This window comes from Sparus aurata, chromosome 2 (genome assembly GCF_900880675.1).
Source record: "Sparus aurata chromosome 2, fSpaAur1.1, whole genome shotgun sequence".
Classification (NCBI taxonomy): Eukaryota; Metazoa; Chordata; class Actinopteri; order Spariformes; family Sparidae; genus Sparus; species Sparus aurata.
The window spans coordinates 34,972,078-34,989,534 of NC_044188.1; the positions used below are offsets into that span (position 1 = coordinate 34,972,078).

Here is a 17,457-nt window from a genome sequence, read left to right on the forward strand (position 1 = left end):
GGATCTCAATCACTACATATTATAACAGCATCCATATGATTATAAACTGTAGATAGACAAGGGGAACACCTGGGGGAACACCTGGGGAAACACCAACGTCATTAAAGGAGAACTTCGGTCGATTTCAACATGCAGCTTTATCGCTCAAGCTACCCTTGACTAGCCAGTACCGAAAACGCGAACACTTTTGGTCCACCTCTTACAGAGCTCCTTGAACGGAGAGTTAGCAGTGACAGCTAACAGCATGGGGTCAGAACCTTACACTGTGTTTTAAGCGTCTTAACATGCTCCAAATCTCACCCCAAAAGGTATGCAACATCAGCAGACACCTAAGAACACAGCACTGTAGCGTTTATGACTCACAATGAATAAAAAAGTGGTTAAAACAGTGTGTTTGTGCAAGCATTTGTTGACATCCATGTCGTAGACCAAACTAGTCGATCCGTCGAGCGTGTGCTTACTCCCTCGCTGGCAGCGACGGACACTTGAATTTTGCAGACAGAAACGTATTCCAGCATTTTTGTTTTTCTGTTCATAACGTACATGTTAATGAGCCATTAGCCTTACAATAGCCTGTTATGAGTCTATTCGCTCTGCACCGAAAGCTAGCTTGTTTGCTCATGCTAATGGTTCTTGCAGGGAGCAGAGCAGAGAGTCCGTGATGATCGTAGCTGTTTCCGAAATAGTCACGATGGAGAGCTTGTCTGATGTCGAAGTGGAAGACATCGACGATGAACTTTTTGAATTCGACAGTAGTCCATATTTGTTCGTACCAGAGTATACAGATGAGGAGTTACTAGCACTAGAGAACAAGAGAGCGGAGAGAGAGGCGCAGAGAGCGGAACAGGCAGAGGCGGCTTCACGGCCAAGGACATCGGCGACCTGGTGGTGCTCTTGTGGATGTTGTGTCCAAATGGATACAGAAGAGGAAAGCCTATGCTGTAAGGAGTGGGACATCATACAGCCTACTGTGTCCCAGGATAGCGCACAGTGTGTCACCCGCACAGAGTTCATATGGAGTTTGCACGTGTATTTGAAGGACGACCAGCCACAACGGTGATGTTTCGTGGGTCGTAGAGAGGCAAACGGTGGAAGCTTATATTCTTATATTTCTTCATTCTATGGCCACAATTGGGCATTGCACAAACTCGTACCATTTTCAGTAACTAGCGCTACTTCGATCATCACGGACTCTGCTCTGCTCTCTGTAAGAACCATTAGCATGAGCAGACAAGCTAGCTCTCGGTGCAGAGCGGATAGACTCATAACAGGCTATTGTAAGGCTCATGGATCATGGCAGGCTGTAACATGAACATGTACGTTATGAACAGAAAAACGAAAATGCTGGAATACGTTTCTGTCTGCAAAATTCAATTTTCCGTCGCTGCCAGTGAGGGAGTAAGCGCACGCTCGACGGATCGACTAGTTTGGTCTACGACATGGATGTCAACAAACGATATGTGGCTGCTTGCACAAACACACTGTTTTAACCACTTTTTTATTCATTGTGAGTCATAAACGCTACAGTGCTGTGTTCTTAGGTGTCTGCTGATGTTGCATACCTTTTGGGGTGAGATTTGGAGCATGTTAAGACGCTTAAAACACAGTGTAAAGTTCTGACCCCATGCTGTTAGCTGTCACTGCTAACTCTCCGTTCAAGGAGCTCTGTAAGAGGTGGACCAAAAGTGTTCGCGTTTTCGGTACTGGCTAGTCAAGGGTAGCTTGAGCGATAAAGCTGCATGTTGAAATCAACCGAAGTTCTTCTTTAACATGACGTGTACCCCCCCACGCGCCGCATGGGCGTGGTTCCAGCACCTCTAACTGACACGCCCCCAGCGTTTCACAGCAGAAAGAAGTGCTTGTTTTTCCATGATTTTGAGACCTAATTTTAGCAATTTTTTTAATCTTTCAAATTTGGCTCAGTGGTCAATGATACATGTTTCTATGGTGTGACAAACTCATAACACAATTTTTTTGCCGCTTTACACGGTCTTTAAGGGTTTAGATTCTTAGTAAGTACTGCACCCAGATTTAACTTAAATGTATTGCTCCAACTACTGCCTCATATTATATGATATTATATTATATTATATCGTATTATATTATATTATATTATATTATATTCCCTTCTTTATCTAAATGAAAACAGTCTAAATTGATAACATTTGATTCTGTCAGAACATACAAGCATAGATACATACATGGTTACAGGTCAGTGCTACTACTGTCTCATGGTTCGTGTTCTGTTAATCATGATGTATGAACTTCGTCTTGTGCTTGTTACTTCAGTTATGTTCAATTATTAGGCCTGTCTTGCGTTGTACCTTCTACTTGTCACTGTAAGAACATTATTTCTGAGGACTCCACAGGATAACAACCGGCTGTCAGTGCTGCTCATTGCGATGACAGTAGAGTGTCATTTTAGCAATGTGGGGCTCTCATTACAGAGCACTAAATTGAAGCGCCACAGGGGGAAAATTAGCTGAATAATCAATTTTTCATACCAGCCGATAGCTGCTCTGGCTGCTCTCACACTTGTCCTATAAATATAGACCTCAGATGTGAAGAGACATCTAGACAGCTCTGAGGAAAAGGAAGTAATCTGATGGAGAAGAGTATTGGCATAAGTGTGATAGGTGGTTGTGTAATGAGCGATTGGTTGACTGGCTTTTCAAAGACAAGATCCCCTTGTTAAAAGCCATCTGCTGCTTGTCATTTCATATGTACCACTTCAATTAAATATAATGTCCAAGCTAGATCAAATTAATTTTATCAAAAATCAGCTACATGTCTTTGGTGGATTTCTTTTTTTTCACATTCATCTCAATGAATAGTGTTAACAACTCTAAAGGTTTACATTGACGCTTTTGTCCAAAGTGATTTACAGTAATTCATATACATTCATAGTCCAGCACATCAGGAGCAGTTTGGGGTTCAGTAGGTGGCAACACATCTAACTGACAAAATCATCCGGCAGCAGGTAGCATGGATAGCAGCATTGAGGGAGAGCAGCCGTCAGACGTTAGAGGAAAAAAACTCATTTTCTCCATAAATTATCCATTTTCATCACTTCTTTAACATTTCACTGTCTGCAGATTAATTTAATCTAGCTATGATTTTGAATGTATGGCAAAATCATATGTCTACTGTCAAAAAGTCCTTTGGTTGGTCTGTTTTGCATTCACATTACAAACAGCCACAGATTTCACTTGGAAGCACTCTCTGAGGTCTTGGTGTGGCTGTCAGCATCAGAGTTAGATGGACAGCTTTTACACCAGTTTAAATGATCGAACTAAGCACAACATAGTTTGACTGAAACATACCAAGCAGATTAGGTTTGAAACTCAAAGTGGGTGGCACTGGCTGACTCCCCCTGACTTCCTGCTAATCAATGAAGGGATAAGTTGTGGAGTCCGAAACAGTTTTTTGTACCAGGCTTGTACAGTGCGCTCACACTGGTTAAACAAACTGGATTTGGGGCCTCAAATGTGCTTTGGCACAGTACAGATAATATTACTGCTGAAATAGACCTTCCAACTGCAGAAGACATGAGAGGACATGAAGCATTAGCTGGGTGACATGAGTAGAAATCTGGATCACCCTACTTCTATAGGGTGTAAAAGGTTTATTTAAAGGATAAGACATTTTTTTCTATTTCAATATGAATCTTATCTCCATAGTTGTGGCCATCATTTCTATACCAATAATAACACTTGTGAAAGCACAATCAAGAAAGGTTGTAAACAAAATTCCAGGTTTGTCAGCTGTGTGTAGAGAAACTTCATGCTAAAAACGTTCATCTACAGTGCTGTGATTGTGTAGCTTCCTGTTCAATGAGAGATCATTACCAATTATAGATTTTACCTCAAAATAAAGAGGTCGAGATTATGTGGTTAAACTGTTGTGGCTTGTGTTCAGGAGACATGCTGCATTAATGCAATGTCAGCAGAGTTAAGAAGGATGGGGAACCATCCTGTTTGCTCAAGAAACGAGACTAAAGCAGTGAAGAACCTAAGAAGAAGCTAGCTGATTACACTGGTCAGATATTTGTTTAGCCTAACACCAGCCATTTTATGAGCCAGTATCTCATGGTCCCCGTTTTGCTCTAAGTAGTATCTCAGTGTGCTGAGTTTGATGCTGGAACAATATTAGCTTATTGAACAGGTTTATTCACAGTTAACACAATCTGGAAATGTAAACTTCACGTGTCATAATAGTTACTATTTTGAAACATGATTCTCATCCATGGATCTGTGCAACACCATCAGGTAACTACAACTGCACATCCTGTTCATTCATATCCTATTCATTCATAAATAGCGTGGCGCATAAGACATGTGGGGAAGCTCAATTTACGCATTAGAAAAAAATAAAAAAGAACCAAAACAATTTAGATAGAAGAGATTTAGTATGAAATGTATAAAGTTCCTGGCTCTGACATCAGAGACCTTCCCCCCTTTGAGAGAGATCAAGGTTCAAGGTGATTTTTTTGTCCGTCTACAACAAAACAAAATGAAAGCTTATAAACTGTAAAATGTGAACAAACAAAACAAATAAAAATCTGATTCCATTCATCCATTTCACAAAAAAGGATCTACTTCCTAAGTAACCTTGAGAAGGCTGAGTTCCAGAGCCAAATTCAACTTTTAGTGATATCAGTGAAGTGTGATGTCTACACAGAGCCCAGGGGATGTTAAAAAACAACACCCACCCAGCCACTGTCTGTTAACCCTGCTGCCATCTGGCAAAAGATACCAAATTATCCACTGTTATTATACCAGACTACAGAGAAGTTTCTTTCTTCAGGCTGTGAGACTCAATTCATCATCAACACTCTACAACTGTATTAAATAATTGTTTTGTTTCTTTAAAGCTGCAGTCTGGAGTTTTGAGAAAATAGTAGACTTAGTCAGAAAATTTTAATAATACAGCTCCAAGGTACCTCCTTCTTCATCTCTGCTGTGCTGCAGCCCTGCCTTCAAATCCACTCCCAACATAGGAGCCTGCCTGGCATGAGCAGGCTTGTAACCATGGTAACAGAGACGGCACAGTCAAAATAACAACATCATAAGCCCTGATTGTTCTATTTCTTATCAATACAACTAAATTACAATGATGAGTGCCCTAATGGAGATCACTGTAGAGTAACAAACAATATTCCTTACATCGCAGTAGACAAAGATACCAGGAAATCATAACCTGGTGCAATGCCATGTTGCCTTTCTAAAGCATGAGTAACGTTATTTCTCTAAACCAATTCAACCACTTCAGAGTGTACTGAACATAAGCTAACCTTACAACTGTCCAGTCACTTGAAAGACAGGCTAACCAGTATCCATGAACACAAAGCAAAACAACGGAGTTAGCATACAAGCTAACAAGCTAGTTTCAGCAACAAGCTACGTAGCTTGACTGTAACTATAAAATAAGGTTAGCCTTTGGAAGCTCTCACTCGTCTGAACGATTGGCTGATGTAACTAATGCTGGTTAGTACAGGATTCAAACACGCTGCGGGATGTCCAGTAAAAAAGAGATGCAGTTGAAGATGCTTTTGAAAATTTTTACTGTAGAGGCTTCGTCACCATTTACAGAATATCTGCACACAATCACCCACAACAGTTTCCAAAGTGCATTAATGTGGTTAGTTTTCATGCACGCACAACACTTTCAGAAACTTTCAGCACTCCTGATGTCTGTAATGGCCGTCTGTGTCTCCGTGATTAGGATGAGAAACAGCAGCAATGGTGGGTGACAGCTAGGAGTGCAACGTGATTGGTTGACTGTAATAACTGACTGACAGCTGAATTAACAAATAGAGAACTGCTAACCAAAAATAAGGGATTATATGAGGTAGATTGGCCTTTTTAACAGCCGCCCCCAGTTTTCTTATGGAAATCTGCACCTCATCATAAAGGTCCTATAATTAGGGAAGATCCTAATCAAGCAGTGCAGGAAGGTGAATGATCTGGGCCACTTGCCCTGACTTGGTCATCTGATCCAGGGACGACTTGTGAAACCCGTCCCACCGGCCAGAGGGCTGAGGGCAACTGTGGATCTACAATCATGTACAGGGTGCCAACAAGGAGATCTGGCGCTTCTGTCTGCCATTTCTGACGTGTTTGGAGACCAGGCAGATAGTACTTCATAAAGTGTCTCCAGAAATGGTCTGGTCCAGAGTGACCCATAGAGCTTGCTTGAGGGAAGGGATCTCCCTTTCCCAGCAGCCACCAAAGTGTGGCACACCTGGGGGTTCCACACCATTTTCGACAGTCAGCACACTCTCACTGATGATGTCGTATAGCTTTTCTACCACGGATGACCCAATATTTCTGGCGAACTTCAGCAAGTACTTGCCCTGAGCCAGGTGGAAATAACTTATATCAAAGTCTTTGATGATCAACTTGGTGATCCAGTTCTGGGGTCAAGCACGATTGGATGCATAGCATCCTGATCAATAGATAGAATATAGTGTGCTGTAGCCTCCAGGAGTTTGCCAAAGGTGTTGAACTGACTAGCCTTTGGGGTGTCTTGGTCCGGCGCTGTAGTGGTGAGGCCACAGACTAGTGTTTCAGGAGCTCATCTCCTTCTACTGGTGAAGTGACTGGCTTCTTAGGCCACTGCTCAGTCTTTTGTAGGAATGATGGGCACTGGTACCACCCACTCTGCGTGCCTAGCTTGGAAAGAGTTTTCCCACGAGTTATGTCATCGGCGGGATTGCTTGAGGTGTCCACATAGCACCATGCATCACGGTTCGTTAGATCATGGATCTCCACCACCCTCATGATGACGAATACCTTGAACCTTTACAAGTCTGACTGGAGCCACGTGAGGACCATGGTGGAGTCGGACCAGAAGATGGTTTGGTGGATGTGTAGAGAGAGCTCCATCCAGAGCACCTTAGCAAACCACGCCCCAGTAAGTGCAGCACATAGCTCCAGATGTGGTATTGATTGCTGCTTCCTAAGTGCTACTCTCTACCTAGCTGCCAAGAATGCCACCTCGACCTTGCCACTAGGCTCCTCTGTTCTGAAATAGGAAACTGAACCATAAGCACTTTCCGACGCGTCGCAAAACACGTGGATATCTCTGGCGCTGGTGAGGAAATCCATGTCCCACCTGTCATTTATCACCCGTCGCAGTGGTGACTAGCAGGCTTAACTTACAGGAGGTGATGATTCATGTCCTGCTGTATATCGCCACTCATCTTTATCCGCTGTGTAGCGACTTTGTGGCTGTGGTGCTGTGTGTGGTGGTGACGAACACCTCGTCTGGTCCAGTTCACGGTGGTGGTCGACCCAGGATGGTGCAAAGGGTGTCTGTGGCTCGGTGCACACAGTAGGTTCCTCTTCGTCTGGGTAATTCAACATGTTAATCTGCAGTGAGTTTGAATCTGGATCAAAGGACCATATAAAGTACGGTTAGCCTTTGGACTTGGCACTGCGCCTGTGAGGGGCAGGGGCACTGCCTAGTACGCAATGCATAAGTGAGGAGGGCTGCCAGCAGCAGAGCACAAGAGTGATCAACACTTCTCAGACACTCTCCTTGGCTCTGATTGGTTGTGTTGATCAGGGGGCAGTAGATTCTTGCAAATCAAATTACAGCCACTGGGTGACGCCACAGACAGTGGATTTTACACAGCTGACCTGTATCTTATTCTACTGTCAGATCATAATGGCAATTTTAGCAAATATAACCAAACAATAGTTACAGACTACAGCTTGAATATAGGCACATATTTTGTGACTGAAGATGTCTGCTGCTGCTGGTGCTGCTACTGGGAACAATGTTTTTAAGTACAGAGTTTGTGAAATTGCAGAGTTGGTGATAATTCTCTGTCATAGCTATCTGTGGGTCCCATCTCTATGAGCAGCTTCTTTCACATTACACATGGTACTATGATCAATTGGTAATACAAAAGTATTTATGCTTTATGCAGCTTTAATGTATAATACATAGTTTTCAGGTATGGTTTTACGAATTCCAAAGTAGCCCATGTGTAGAGTTCATCACCAGGAAGGTTCCTGCTAAATGTCTCTCTGTTGCTTTTCTTCTAGGCTGCTGATCAAGAATGGTAACAGCATAGATGCAGCTACCCTGTATGATTCATATGAGGTGGAGTATCTACCCAATGAAGGGCTACTCAGCACATCCAGGCATCTATTCATTGAGCTGACCACAGATGCTACAGGCACATCCACTGGCATTGCTGTCAGGTACCAAGGTAACCATAAGAGTTATTATTGAGGTACAGCAAATCATAATGTGGTGTTTGTCATGATAAGGTCATGCAGGGTCTTGATTATTGATACAGAAAAAAATGGCATTAGACTTCATCAGAAATCATTAATTATGAAAACAGATCTGATATAAACAGATCTAAGCTCAGTAATTGCCCAAAGCCAACAACAGCTTTTCATCAGTGATCAACTTTGGCCTGATGTGGATTCTCAGTACATTATGGATTAAACAATACAATGAACAAAAGCTGTTCACAGTATAAAGTAAATAAAAGCCAATTGAGGAGTGAAAGACTGCAGGTGCTTTAGGTATCTGTTCTATTTATTCTGCTTGCCATGAGTGAATCAGGCAAAAAAAACACACTGCTAACCTGTGTGTTTTACGCTCAGCTCACCAACATGTAAAAGGCACTATAGGCAATATTTTTTCTTCCTCTTCAAGCACTAGTTATATAGTTTATGAAGATGCAACCAACTCTGAAATGTCTTTGTACTACAGCCTTTGCAGCGGGCCACTGCTACCAACCTTTTGTGAAGTACGGTAACCTGACCAGTAGTGACAACACTTGGGCAGTGGGATCTGTCGTGGAGTTTGCCTGTGACACTGGCTACACTCTGGAACAGGGATCTGTAACCATTGAATGCGTGGACCCCAACAATCCCCAGTGGAACGATACTGAGCCTGCCTGCAGAGGTCTGTATGTCTGTCAAAGAAGTGACCCATCTGCATTTAATTTTATCCTGTTTAAATCATTCTTTGTACATTTATTTTAAGTAATTAGCTAACTTGAGGGGCAGTGTAGTGAAAGCCATTTGCTATAATTGTAAAATAGTAGAAGGAATTGCAGTAAGGTTTTGTATAGGTCCATTTGCTATGGATATGGAAGTGTGTTTGAGCTTGGATTTTATTTATTTACTGACAGGTTAAATCTTCCTCAGGATACTAATACAAGTTTATTAGAAGGATAAGCCCCTTGAGATGAACCATCTCATTTTCAAGGGGGTCAAAACCAAATAAAACATATACACTCAAACAAACGCGGACAAAAGCTCTCCTAAGCCTAGCCACTCCCACACCTACTGATTCCCCCCAAAATGCCAAAATTACATACAGTAAATTTACATAGATGTACATAAATGTTCATATACCCATGTAGATGCATTAACATGCATCTACACATTTGAGATGGAATAATGAAGCGACGCCTGCGAGCTAGTTCAGGCAGTCAACTCGAGCTTCACTGCCATATACACACGTGATATGCTTCTCTCTCCAGACCATCCCACAAACGCACCCTCTCTATTGAGCGGGTTATTTAAACGAATGAATTTCCCTTCTCTCCCTCTGGCTCGTCAATGCTGCTGTTGCTCTGCACAAGCATCACCGCCCGCTCTTTCAGCCCACCACCACCCCAGCATCCACCTGCAGGCTCTGTCTAGGGGGAATCTAACTATGTTCTGCTTGTAATAAACATTTCAAATGTGAGTTGTCTGACTGAACTTCTATATCTCAAATATGATTAGAAGCAAGAGCAGGTTGTTTGAAGAAAAGTGAAAACAGATGTTTTAAAGAAATTAAATGAGATAATTGATCTAATTGAGCCGGGCAAGTTGTTTCAATCAGATGGAGCTTTAAATTTAAAGGCACGTCGCCCAGTTTCCTTAAAAATTCTAGGAACAAAGAAATAAAGATGGTCAGTATGCCTTAGACTATGCGATGACCTATATGGAATTAGCAATTGTTTTGGTAGGACATATAGTTAAAGAAAATACATTTAAAGATAAACTGCAACCAGTGAAAATGTCTTCTAGATTTAGGTGGTATTCTGATAGACAATATCTGCATTATCTAGTATTGGTATTATCAACTAGGAAGCAATTCTTTTCCTGACCTGTAGGGTAAAACAGTTAAAAGAACAATATAATATTCTCAGGCTGCAATTCATTTTCTTTACCACTGATTCAATATGGGTCTTAAAAGAAAGTTGAGAGTCAAGCCAGATACCCAAATATTTAAATTCCTCCACTTTCTCAAGAGGTGTCCCATCTAAAAAATAATTGACCGATTATTCAAATGCAGAGAGTTAGTTCTAGTACTAAACAACATCCGCTAAGACTTCTCCTTATTCAGATGAAGTTTGTTAGAGGAAAGCCATTTTTGGGCAGCATCAAAATCAGCCTGTGAGATGTCAGGTTTAGAGCAATAAATCACAGTATCATCTGCATATATTTTAATATGACAATCTGAACAGATTTGGGGAAGATCATTAATAAAGATGCTTTATTATCCTTTTTCCATAAGCATAAAATCTGACTGAATGCCCTGATAAGACACACTGACGTCTGTTGTGAAGGTATGAGTTGAACCAGAGTAAAGAGTTAGTGAGTGAGTGTTTTGAGAGACCAATAGCACAGAGTTTGTCAAGGAGGAGATAGTTATCAACCATGTCAAAAGCCTTAGTAAGATCTTTGAATATTGCACCTGTATGCATATTATTGTCCATTATTATTCATATTATTGATACAAGTAGACAGGTCAAAATTTCCTGGTGCCTTCGAGAAAGAGTGATGATATAAAACCTTAAATGTTACATTGGACTTTTGGAAACCTGCAAGTAAAATAGTTTGCTCTTGCTCTTAAAGTTTTAAATACTGTATCTGAATGCCAACCATTTGCTGCTGCTGACCTTTCAAAGTGCGTCAAATCAGATAACATCTGACCAAGAAGCCTGAACACCAAGAAGGCATCTCTGAGTTTCAGTGTATATGGTCTAATTTTAGTGTGTTTGGATTTTCTTCAGATTTAGGTCAACTGTTCCACTATGAATGGTATTTATTAATTGACATATTACTATGTCTCAGTAGTGACACCCCAAACCTAGCAACAAGGGGAGTTTAGACTAGGGATGTCCCGATCTGATCACATGATCAGGAATTGGACGTTACATCCCGATCAGGGATCGGATATATATATGTGTATATTTATTCTCATTCATTTTTATCAGATCTATAATATTTCAAAACAAATGGGAAAAATGTGTGTGCGCAAGGTCGGGTATTGGTAAACATAACGACTGGCCACCGCTGTCAACGTTTTTTTGTCTTCATGTCACTCCGCAAGTAGTCCATTCATTTGTCACAACGGAACTTCATTCAAAGCAGAGCTCCAACAAAGAGCCTGCAATTGTTGCAGAAGGTTATCTGATGTGTCAGTGTTTCCCCTCTATGGGTTCTGCTGCTCGATTTTGAGCGCCGCTGCAAGAAAAAAAAAGACATGATTTATGTAGGTTTAATATCATGGGCGTATGGCAAATTTATGTTGCACACAGTGAAAGCACTGCACCCTAAGTTATTTTGAAATCAATTATTATTGTCATTAGTGCCATTTGTATAATTTCTACAAGTCACCGTTTAAGTTGAGTGACTGAAATCCTCGTCATCCTATGCAAAGGCTGCAACAGGCGACTCATCGAACCGGGGTGAAGTTAGTTTTGGTTTGGATATTAAGCAGATATTCAATCGGGTTCAGCCGCGAATTAACTGAGGTTAGCCCAGTGTTAGCAGCAGGAGGACTTAGCTCACCTCCCAGAGGCTCGCACTGACCGCTAGAAACTGATTTAGGGACCATCAGTGTTTTCGATATCTTCCATGTCATGTGACCCAGTGACTCCAATCCAGCAGCAAATTGTATTAGTAAACTGGAGAAATTAGATAAAACTCTTTTTATTGTATTTCAGTGCTTCCTCTATTTTATATTAATATTAATATTCGGAAATTGTGATTTTTTTTCTCAATAGCTTCCATGTCATGTGGCCCACTGACTTCAGAAGCAAATTCTGTTTCCATAAAAAACATATAATAATATAGAAAATAATGGTAAAAAAGTTCTCCAATGCTCAAGAGGTTGGAAAATATTTCTTTCTTAGATGAAGCCAACAATGGGATAAAATAAATGTAAAGAGAGACATAGTGGAGCTGTATATTTTCCTGCTTTTTTGTCCTTTGCCGATCACACCTATGATAAGTGTTAAATGATAAAATAAGGTGAATGAAATAAAAAAATAAGGGACATCCTCGATCTGTTTCTTCGCTCTTCTTCATTTTTTTAATGTATTATAGAAGTATCGGATCGGGTCTCGGTATCGGGGCAAAAAAACCTGATCGGAACATCCATAGTTTAGACTGCATTCTTAGAAGGCATTCTTTCCTCAGCATTTATAATAAGCAAAACAATACATTTAATTGTAACAGGCACAAGATTACAAATGACCTTTCTCAAAACACTATTCCAATCATTTCATGAAACACATAACTTTCTTATATACTTCAACCATTGTTTTCTGTCTTACGTCAGCTAAGGTCAAAACATTTATACACAGAGGAGGCTTGAAAATTTCTTGCAAAAACCCATTACGAACCCACAATGCCATGTAGCACTTGTTATTACACCTCATACTTTTGAGGCATTGATATTTCTAATCAGATTGGAGAACTCATCCACTGATCAGATGGTTCTAGATCTTAATCTAAATTCTGCCAACTTTAGACCACATATTATTATTCAGGCAAAATCTCATTGCCTGCATTTAGATTGTACTCGGTATTTAAGAATGTGTGCTTTAGTCAGCATTGCCTGTAAAATACTTTATCTACACATGGTTATTTCTGAAAATTCTACCATTGTAAAAAAATAAATAAATAAACAAATGCATTTTAGAAAATATCTCCATACACACAAGATCATAAATATGATTCCAAACCAGGGGCGCCACCAGGGATGTTGGGCCCCATGAAAAGAAATGTAATTGGGCCCTTGTATAGGCCGGCAAAAAAATTTGATGCCGTTTTTATATAAAACTATGCATTTTAATGATATTTTTGACTATCATTCCCATATTCGTGAAAAGAACCTCGTAGTCCCGCATGCAGGTCTAATTTATCGCCACAATTGTAGAATCACAGGCGGTGGCATTGGAATTGGGGGTAAAAAATACATATATGAGGCTATATGATCGTTCCAATTTAATCTTCTGATTTCCAGAAAATATAAACATTTCTCTGATTGTACTGGGAGTTTTATTGAGTCACACAGTCTGCATGCACCAGAAATGTTCTCCTCTGTTCCTACTGCGAAGCAGAAAGGTAAGAGTCCCAAACGACTGACCAAACATTCTATTTAAGTGATAGATGAATTTGAACTGTATCATATATAAACATGCATATGATCTTTTTATTTAAAAACTGTTTTTAATACATGAAAATCATTCTGAAATAAATATGGATTATAGGCTATTTTTATATTATAGGGGGCTGACAGTAGATGCTGCTGCTGCTGCTGCTGATGCACTAGACGTATCTGTTTGAAGGACATGTTTATTTTAATTATACTCTGCCTCATTGATCATTATATGAGAAAATAATTTGTGTTTGAATTTCTGTCATTAATAAATATTTCCTTTTCTTTTGTGTAATGGTAAAAAGAGCAAGAGAGAGAGAAATCCCCACAGACTCCCTGCAATGATGCTAACTGGCATGTCATTGAACACAGTGTTGCTCACCTTCTTCACTGGGACAGTTATGAGGAGACTGGGCTGCTGCTGACTCATCTGTTGTTAAGTCTTCTAAAAGGGGCAGGGACAATGATTTAATATGAATATCCTGCTAAACGTTTCCCTGCACTGATTAAATGTTGATGAAATGTAGGCTAACACTAGTCTGTAGCTAGCTAGCTTATTACACTATGGACATTAAGCCAACAGGTTAATACCACACACAGACTATAGGCTACCCACCTTTCTTGGTGAAACACTGGGTCACAAATTGACACCCTGTCCTTTGTCTTTCCTCTCTCTCCTTCCTCTCTTTCCTTTTTTTAAAACCAGATTTTGATTTAGGCAACATTGTGATCACTGCAGTTCTGGTGCATATACTGACTGCAACTAAACACACCAATAAGTGCGCTATGGCAGGACCAATACTAGGTCAATATTTGGTCAATATTATTAAACTTTTTTTACCAAAAACAAGTAAAAACAAAGAGATCATTAATTTTATTATTATATTTGTAAGATATACTCCGAGATGATGGTTAAATAATTTCATATTTTTATAGGGTTCTTTTGTACCTATTTTTTGGGGCCCCTGTCAGTCAGGGGCCCTTGGAATTGTCCTAACTTTTCCCCCCTAGGCGCCCGTGTTCCAAACACTAATACAAGCACACGAGGCCAGGAGGTGGCAATAAATTCTATATCAACCATATGTCACATACCAGAGAATGCTCACTACTCATTCTGAGCTTATATTCCTTTGGCTTTAGTGACTTAACAATACAAACAATAATTGGTAATCATTGGATTTACTTATTTGTTAGTTTTTTTGCTAGTGATTTCATACGTATTTCTTCAACTATATTTATTTAAAGGTGTAATTGATAACATTCAGCCACAAAATGTGGCATCCCATCTCACCTTTCCATTGCATTCACTGATGTTTGAATAATCTCGACTGGTTGCCAGTTGCCAGGAGTGGAATGAGAATTTTGAGTTTCAAAATTCAGATAACATAGTTTATAGCATTCTTAGCATACACCATCTTGGGTAACATTAGGCTCATCATCTAACGTTAAGCAGTGGTTTAGTGAAGGATATGAGCAAGCATGCAGCGTGTACTTAATAATTGTTCAGTTCTGCATTGTGTATACCCACTTTTAAATCCCCTCTGAAGAAAATCTTCATAAAACATCATTAGAATTTACTATAACATTAGGTAACTGGACGCGACCATCAGTGCTAACGTAGATTGCCAGGGATTTAAGCTATAATATTTCTAATTCTGACAGTCTTGAAGGTGACAACACAGTAGTTAAATTTGGGAGGACTCTGGCTGTTGGTAGTTGTTAAAATAGGCTGATTTTTATTATGTTATTTTGATGTGTTATCCCCAGATAATACATACTAATGACAGTTGTCATTTATTGCCATAGCAATGGTAAATATTCATGTATCATGCAGCCTGAAAATGAATGTTACTTTTCAGCCGAAAATACTACATTAATACTGCAGAGTATTATGGATGACTGAACAGCATGGTTTGTACAGTGATCATAAACCTCCTACCCATTTTTACACTTTTCCGCAAACTCGCAGTTAACAAGACTCTTGATTGTTGACGAAACACATATAGCAACAGTGTTATAGTATTTACACAAACTATTGAATCAAATCATAATACTGTCTTCCAGGAGAAGTTGTACTTTTATTCTGCACTTTTCTACAAGCTCAGTAGATTTTCTTTTTTCTTTTAATGATTTGTGTACCAAAAATGTTAGCAATAAGACCTTTAACACATGACATACAGCCAAGCTAACCTCTTCTGGTAAAAAATATACAAATATAAATAAAACAAATATTTATATACAGTACAGCACTTAAGTAAAACTCTGTGTGTGAAGACCATGGTATAGGTGTACATGTGTATGTGTGTATGTTTCAGCTGTTTGTAGTGGGGAGATCACAGATTCTGCTGGAGTGGTGCTGTCTCCTAACTGGCCTGAAGCCTACGATAAGGGCCAGGACTGCATCTGGGGAATCCACGTTGAGGAGGACAAGAGGATCATGCTGGACATTCAGGTGTACGTTTCCACCTTCCATATATGCAGTTTGAACCACCTCCCCACACTGCTCTTTGATATGCAATAAACCATGTTACTACAAACCCCTTCCTTGGTTACTTTGAATCTAATCATCATAAAGCCCACTTTATCTACTGTGCATGCATATGCCCAGCTTAAACAGTGCCATGGAGGCAGTTTGAAGATTGCAAAGAGCTACCTCACCACGACTTGTAATACACATTAATAGCACAACACACTGCTAATGAAAGAGCGCTTGGCTTGTGAATGAGATGCGTAAGTGCCACACAGACAAAGGTTAATTAGGTGCAGGAGAGAAAACTAATTATATCAGGGACGGTTTGTTGTCCCCCCTCCCAACACACACACGTGGGCAGCACCGCCACCACCTCTCTTCGCACTCCTCCCCCAACTTCTGTAATGGTTGCTGTGTGAAGTAGAGGGTGCAAGTGTACAGCATGGGAGTGTGTGTTTTCTGTGATTGCTGTGCCAAGGTGAGGACACAGAACAACACATCCCACCGTGTCTAAGCCTGATAAGTCAGTCAGCCGTAGTAAATCATTTGCCATTTGCAAGCAAATTAAGGAGGGCTTATTTGCGTAGGTTGCATCTTATGCTCTGTTTTCTCTCTCTCTCTCTCTCTCTCTCTCTCTCTCTCTCTCTTTCACTCTCTCTCTCTCTGAACAGCACCTGTGCTCTTGGTGTACTTTAAGAAGCATTGATTAACAGTTATCTCTGGTTTTTGAAAGGAAGTCTGTCAACTTAAGTTATTGCTGCTGTTCATTTAGCATTTAGCATCTCAGTAGAAGTGAAGGTACTGCGTAAAAAATGTAGACAATACAACGGCCTAAAAGCTTGTGTAAACATGGAGCCAAAGTGATAGAGAAGACAATATGTATTTTCATCCTACGATCTTCATCTTTTTGTGAATATACAGTGCCTTTCAAAAGTATTCACCACCCTTGAACTTTTCCACATTTTGTCACATTTTAACCACAAATGTAAATGTATTTTATTGTGATATTATGTGATAGACCAGGGGTCGGCAACCCAAAATGTTCAAAGAGCCATATTGGACCAAAAAAACAAAAAACAAATCTGTCTGGAGCAACAAAAAATTAAAAGCTTTATATAAGCCTTATATGATGGCAACACAGGCTGTAAGTGTATATTAGCTATATTAGCTTACTATCAAAATGACTAAGTAGGCTACAAATACATAATGAGCATTCATGATTAAATGTTTATTTTCCCTGCAGCGCATCCTGGAGAGAATGACCACGTGACTACACTGCTGTACGATATTTGGTGCTTTAAGTTTAACTTCCATTACAATATTAATGTATTATGTTTTGTTGCATTGATACAGTAAAGAAATCAGATGTCCTCCCCCCGTGTTTGGCCTTTCAGTGGTATTAATTCGATCATTTCTTCTTGCGGCCCATCAGAGTTCACATACCTGCATAACAGCGTTGTCTGTTCGATATCGATCACATCACACGACTCATCACAGGCAATTGAGTACGCTGGAGCTGAATTAATGTCCTTGATTTGCCGATTGGTGATGTCGCCTGCCATTTTAATGGGCCT

General features: G+C 40.1%; 1 protein-coding gene across 10 annotated transcripts in view; it reads left to right on the forward strand.

Moving 5' to 3' along the window:
• sez6b (seizure related 6 homolog b) overlaps nucleotides 1-17,457 on the forward strand; it is a 437,962-nt gene that overhangs the window by 261,117 nt on the left and 159,388 nt on the right. For all 10 annotated transcript variants that reach the window (XR_003981115.1, XR_003981113.1, XR_003981114.1 and 7 more), the window contains 3 exons: nucleotides 8,055-8,221; nucleotides 8,737-8,931; nucleotides 15,729-15,867. Coding sequence is in view for 7 of the 10 variants with exons in the window: in XM_030393151.1 (XP_030249011.1) it covers nucleotides 8,055-8,221; nucleotides 8,737-8,931; nucleotides 15,729-15,867 (501 nt within the window). In the remaining 3 variants the exon portion in view is untranslated. The remainder of the gene's footprint in view (nucleotides 1-8,054; nucleotides 8,222-8,736; nucleotides 8,932-15,728; nucleotides 15,868-17,457) is intronic.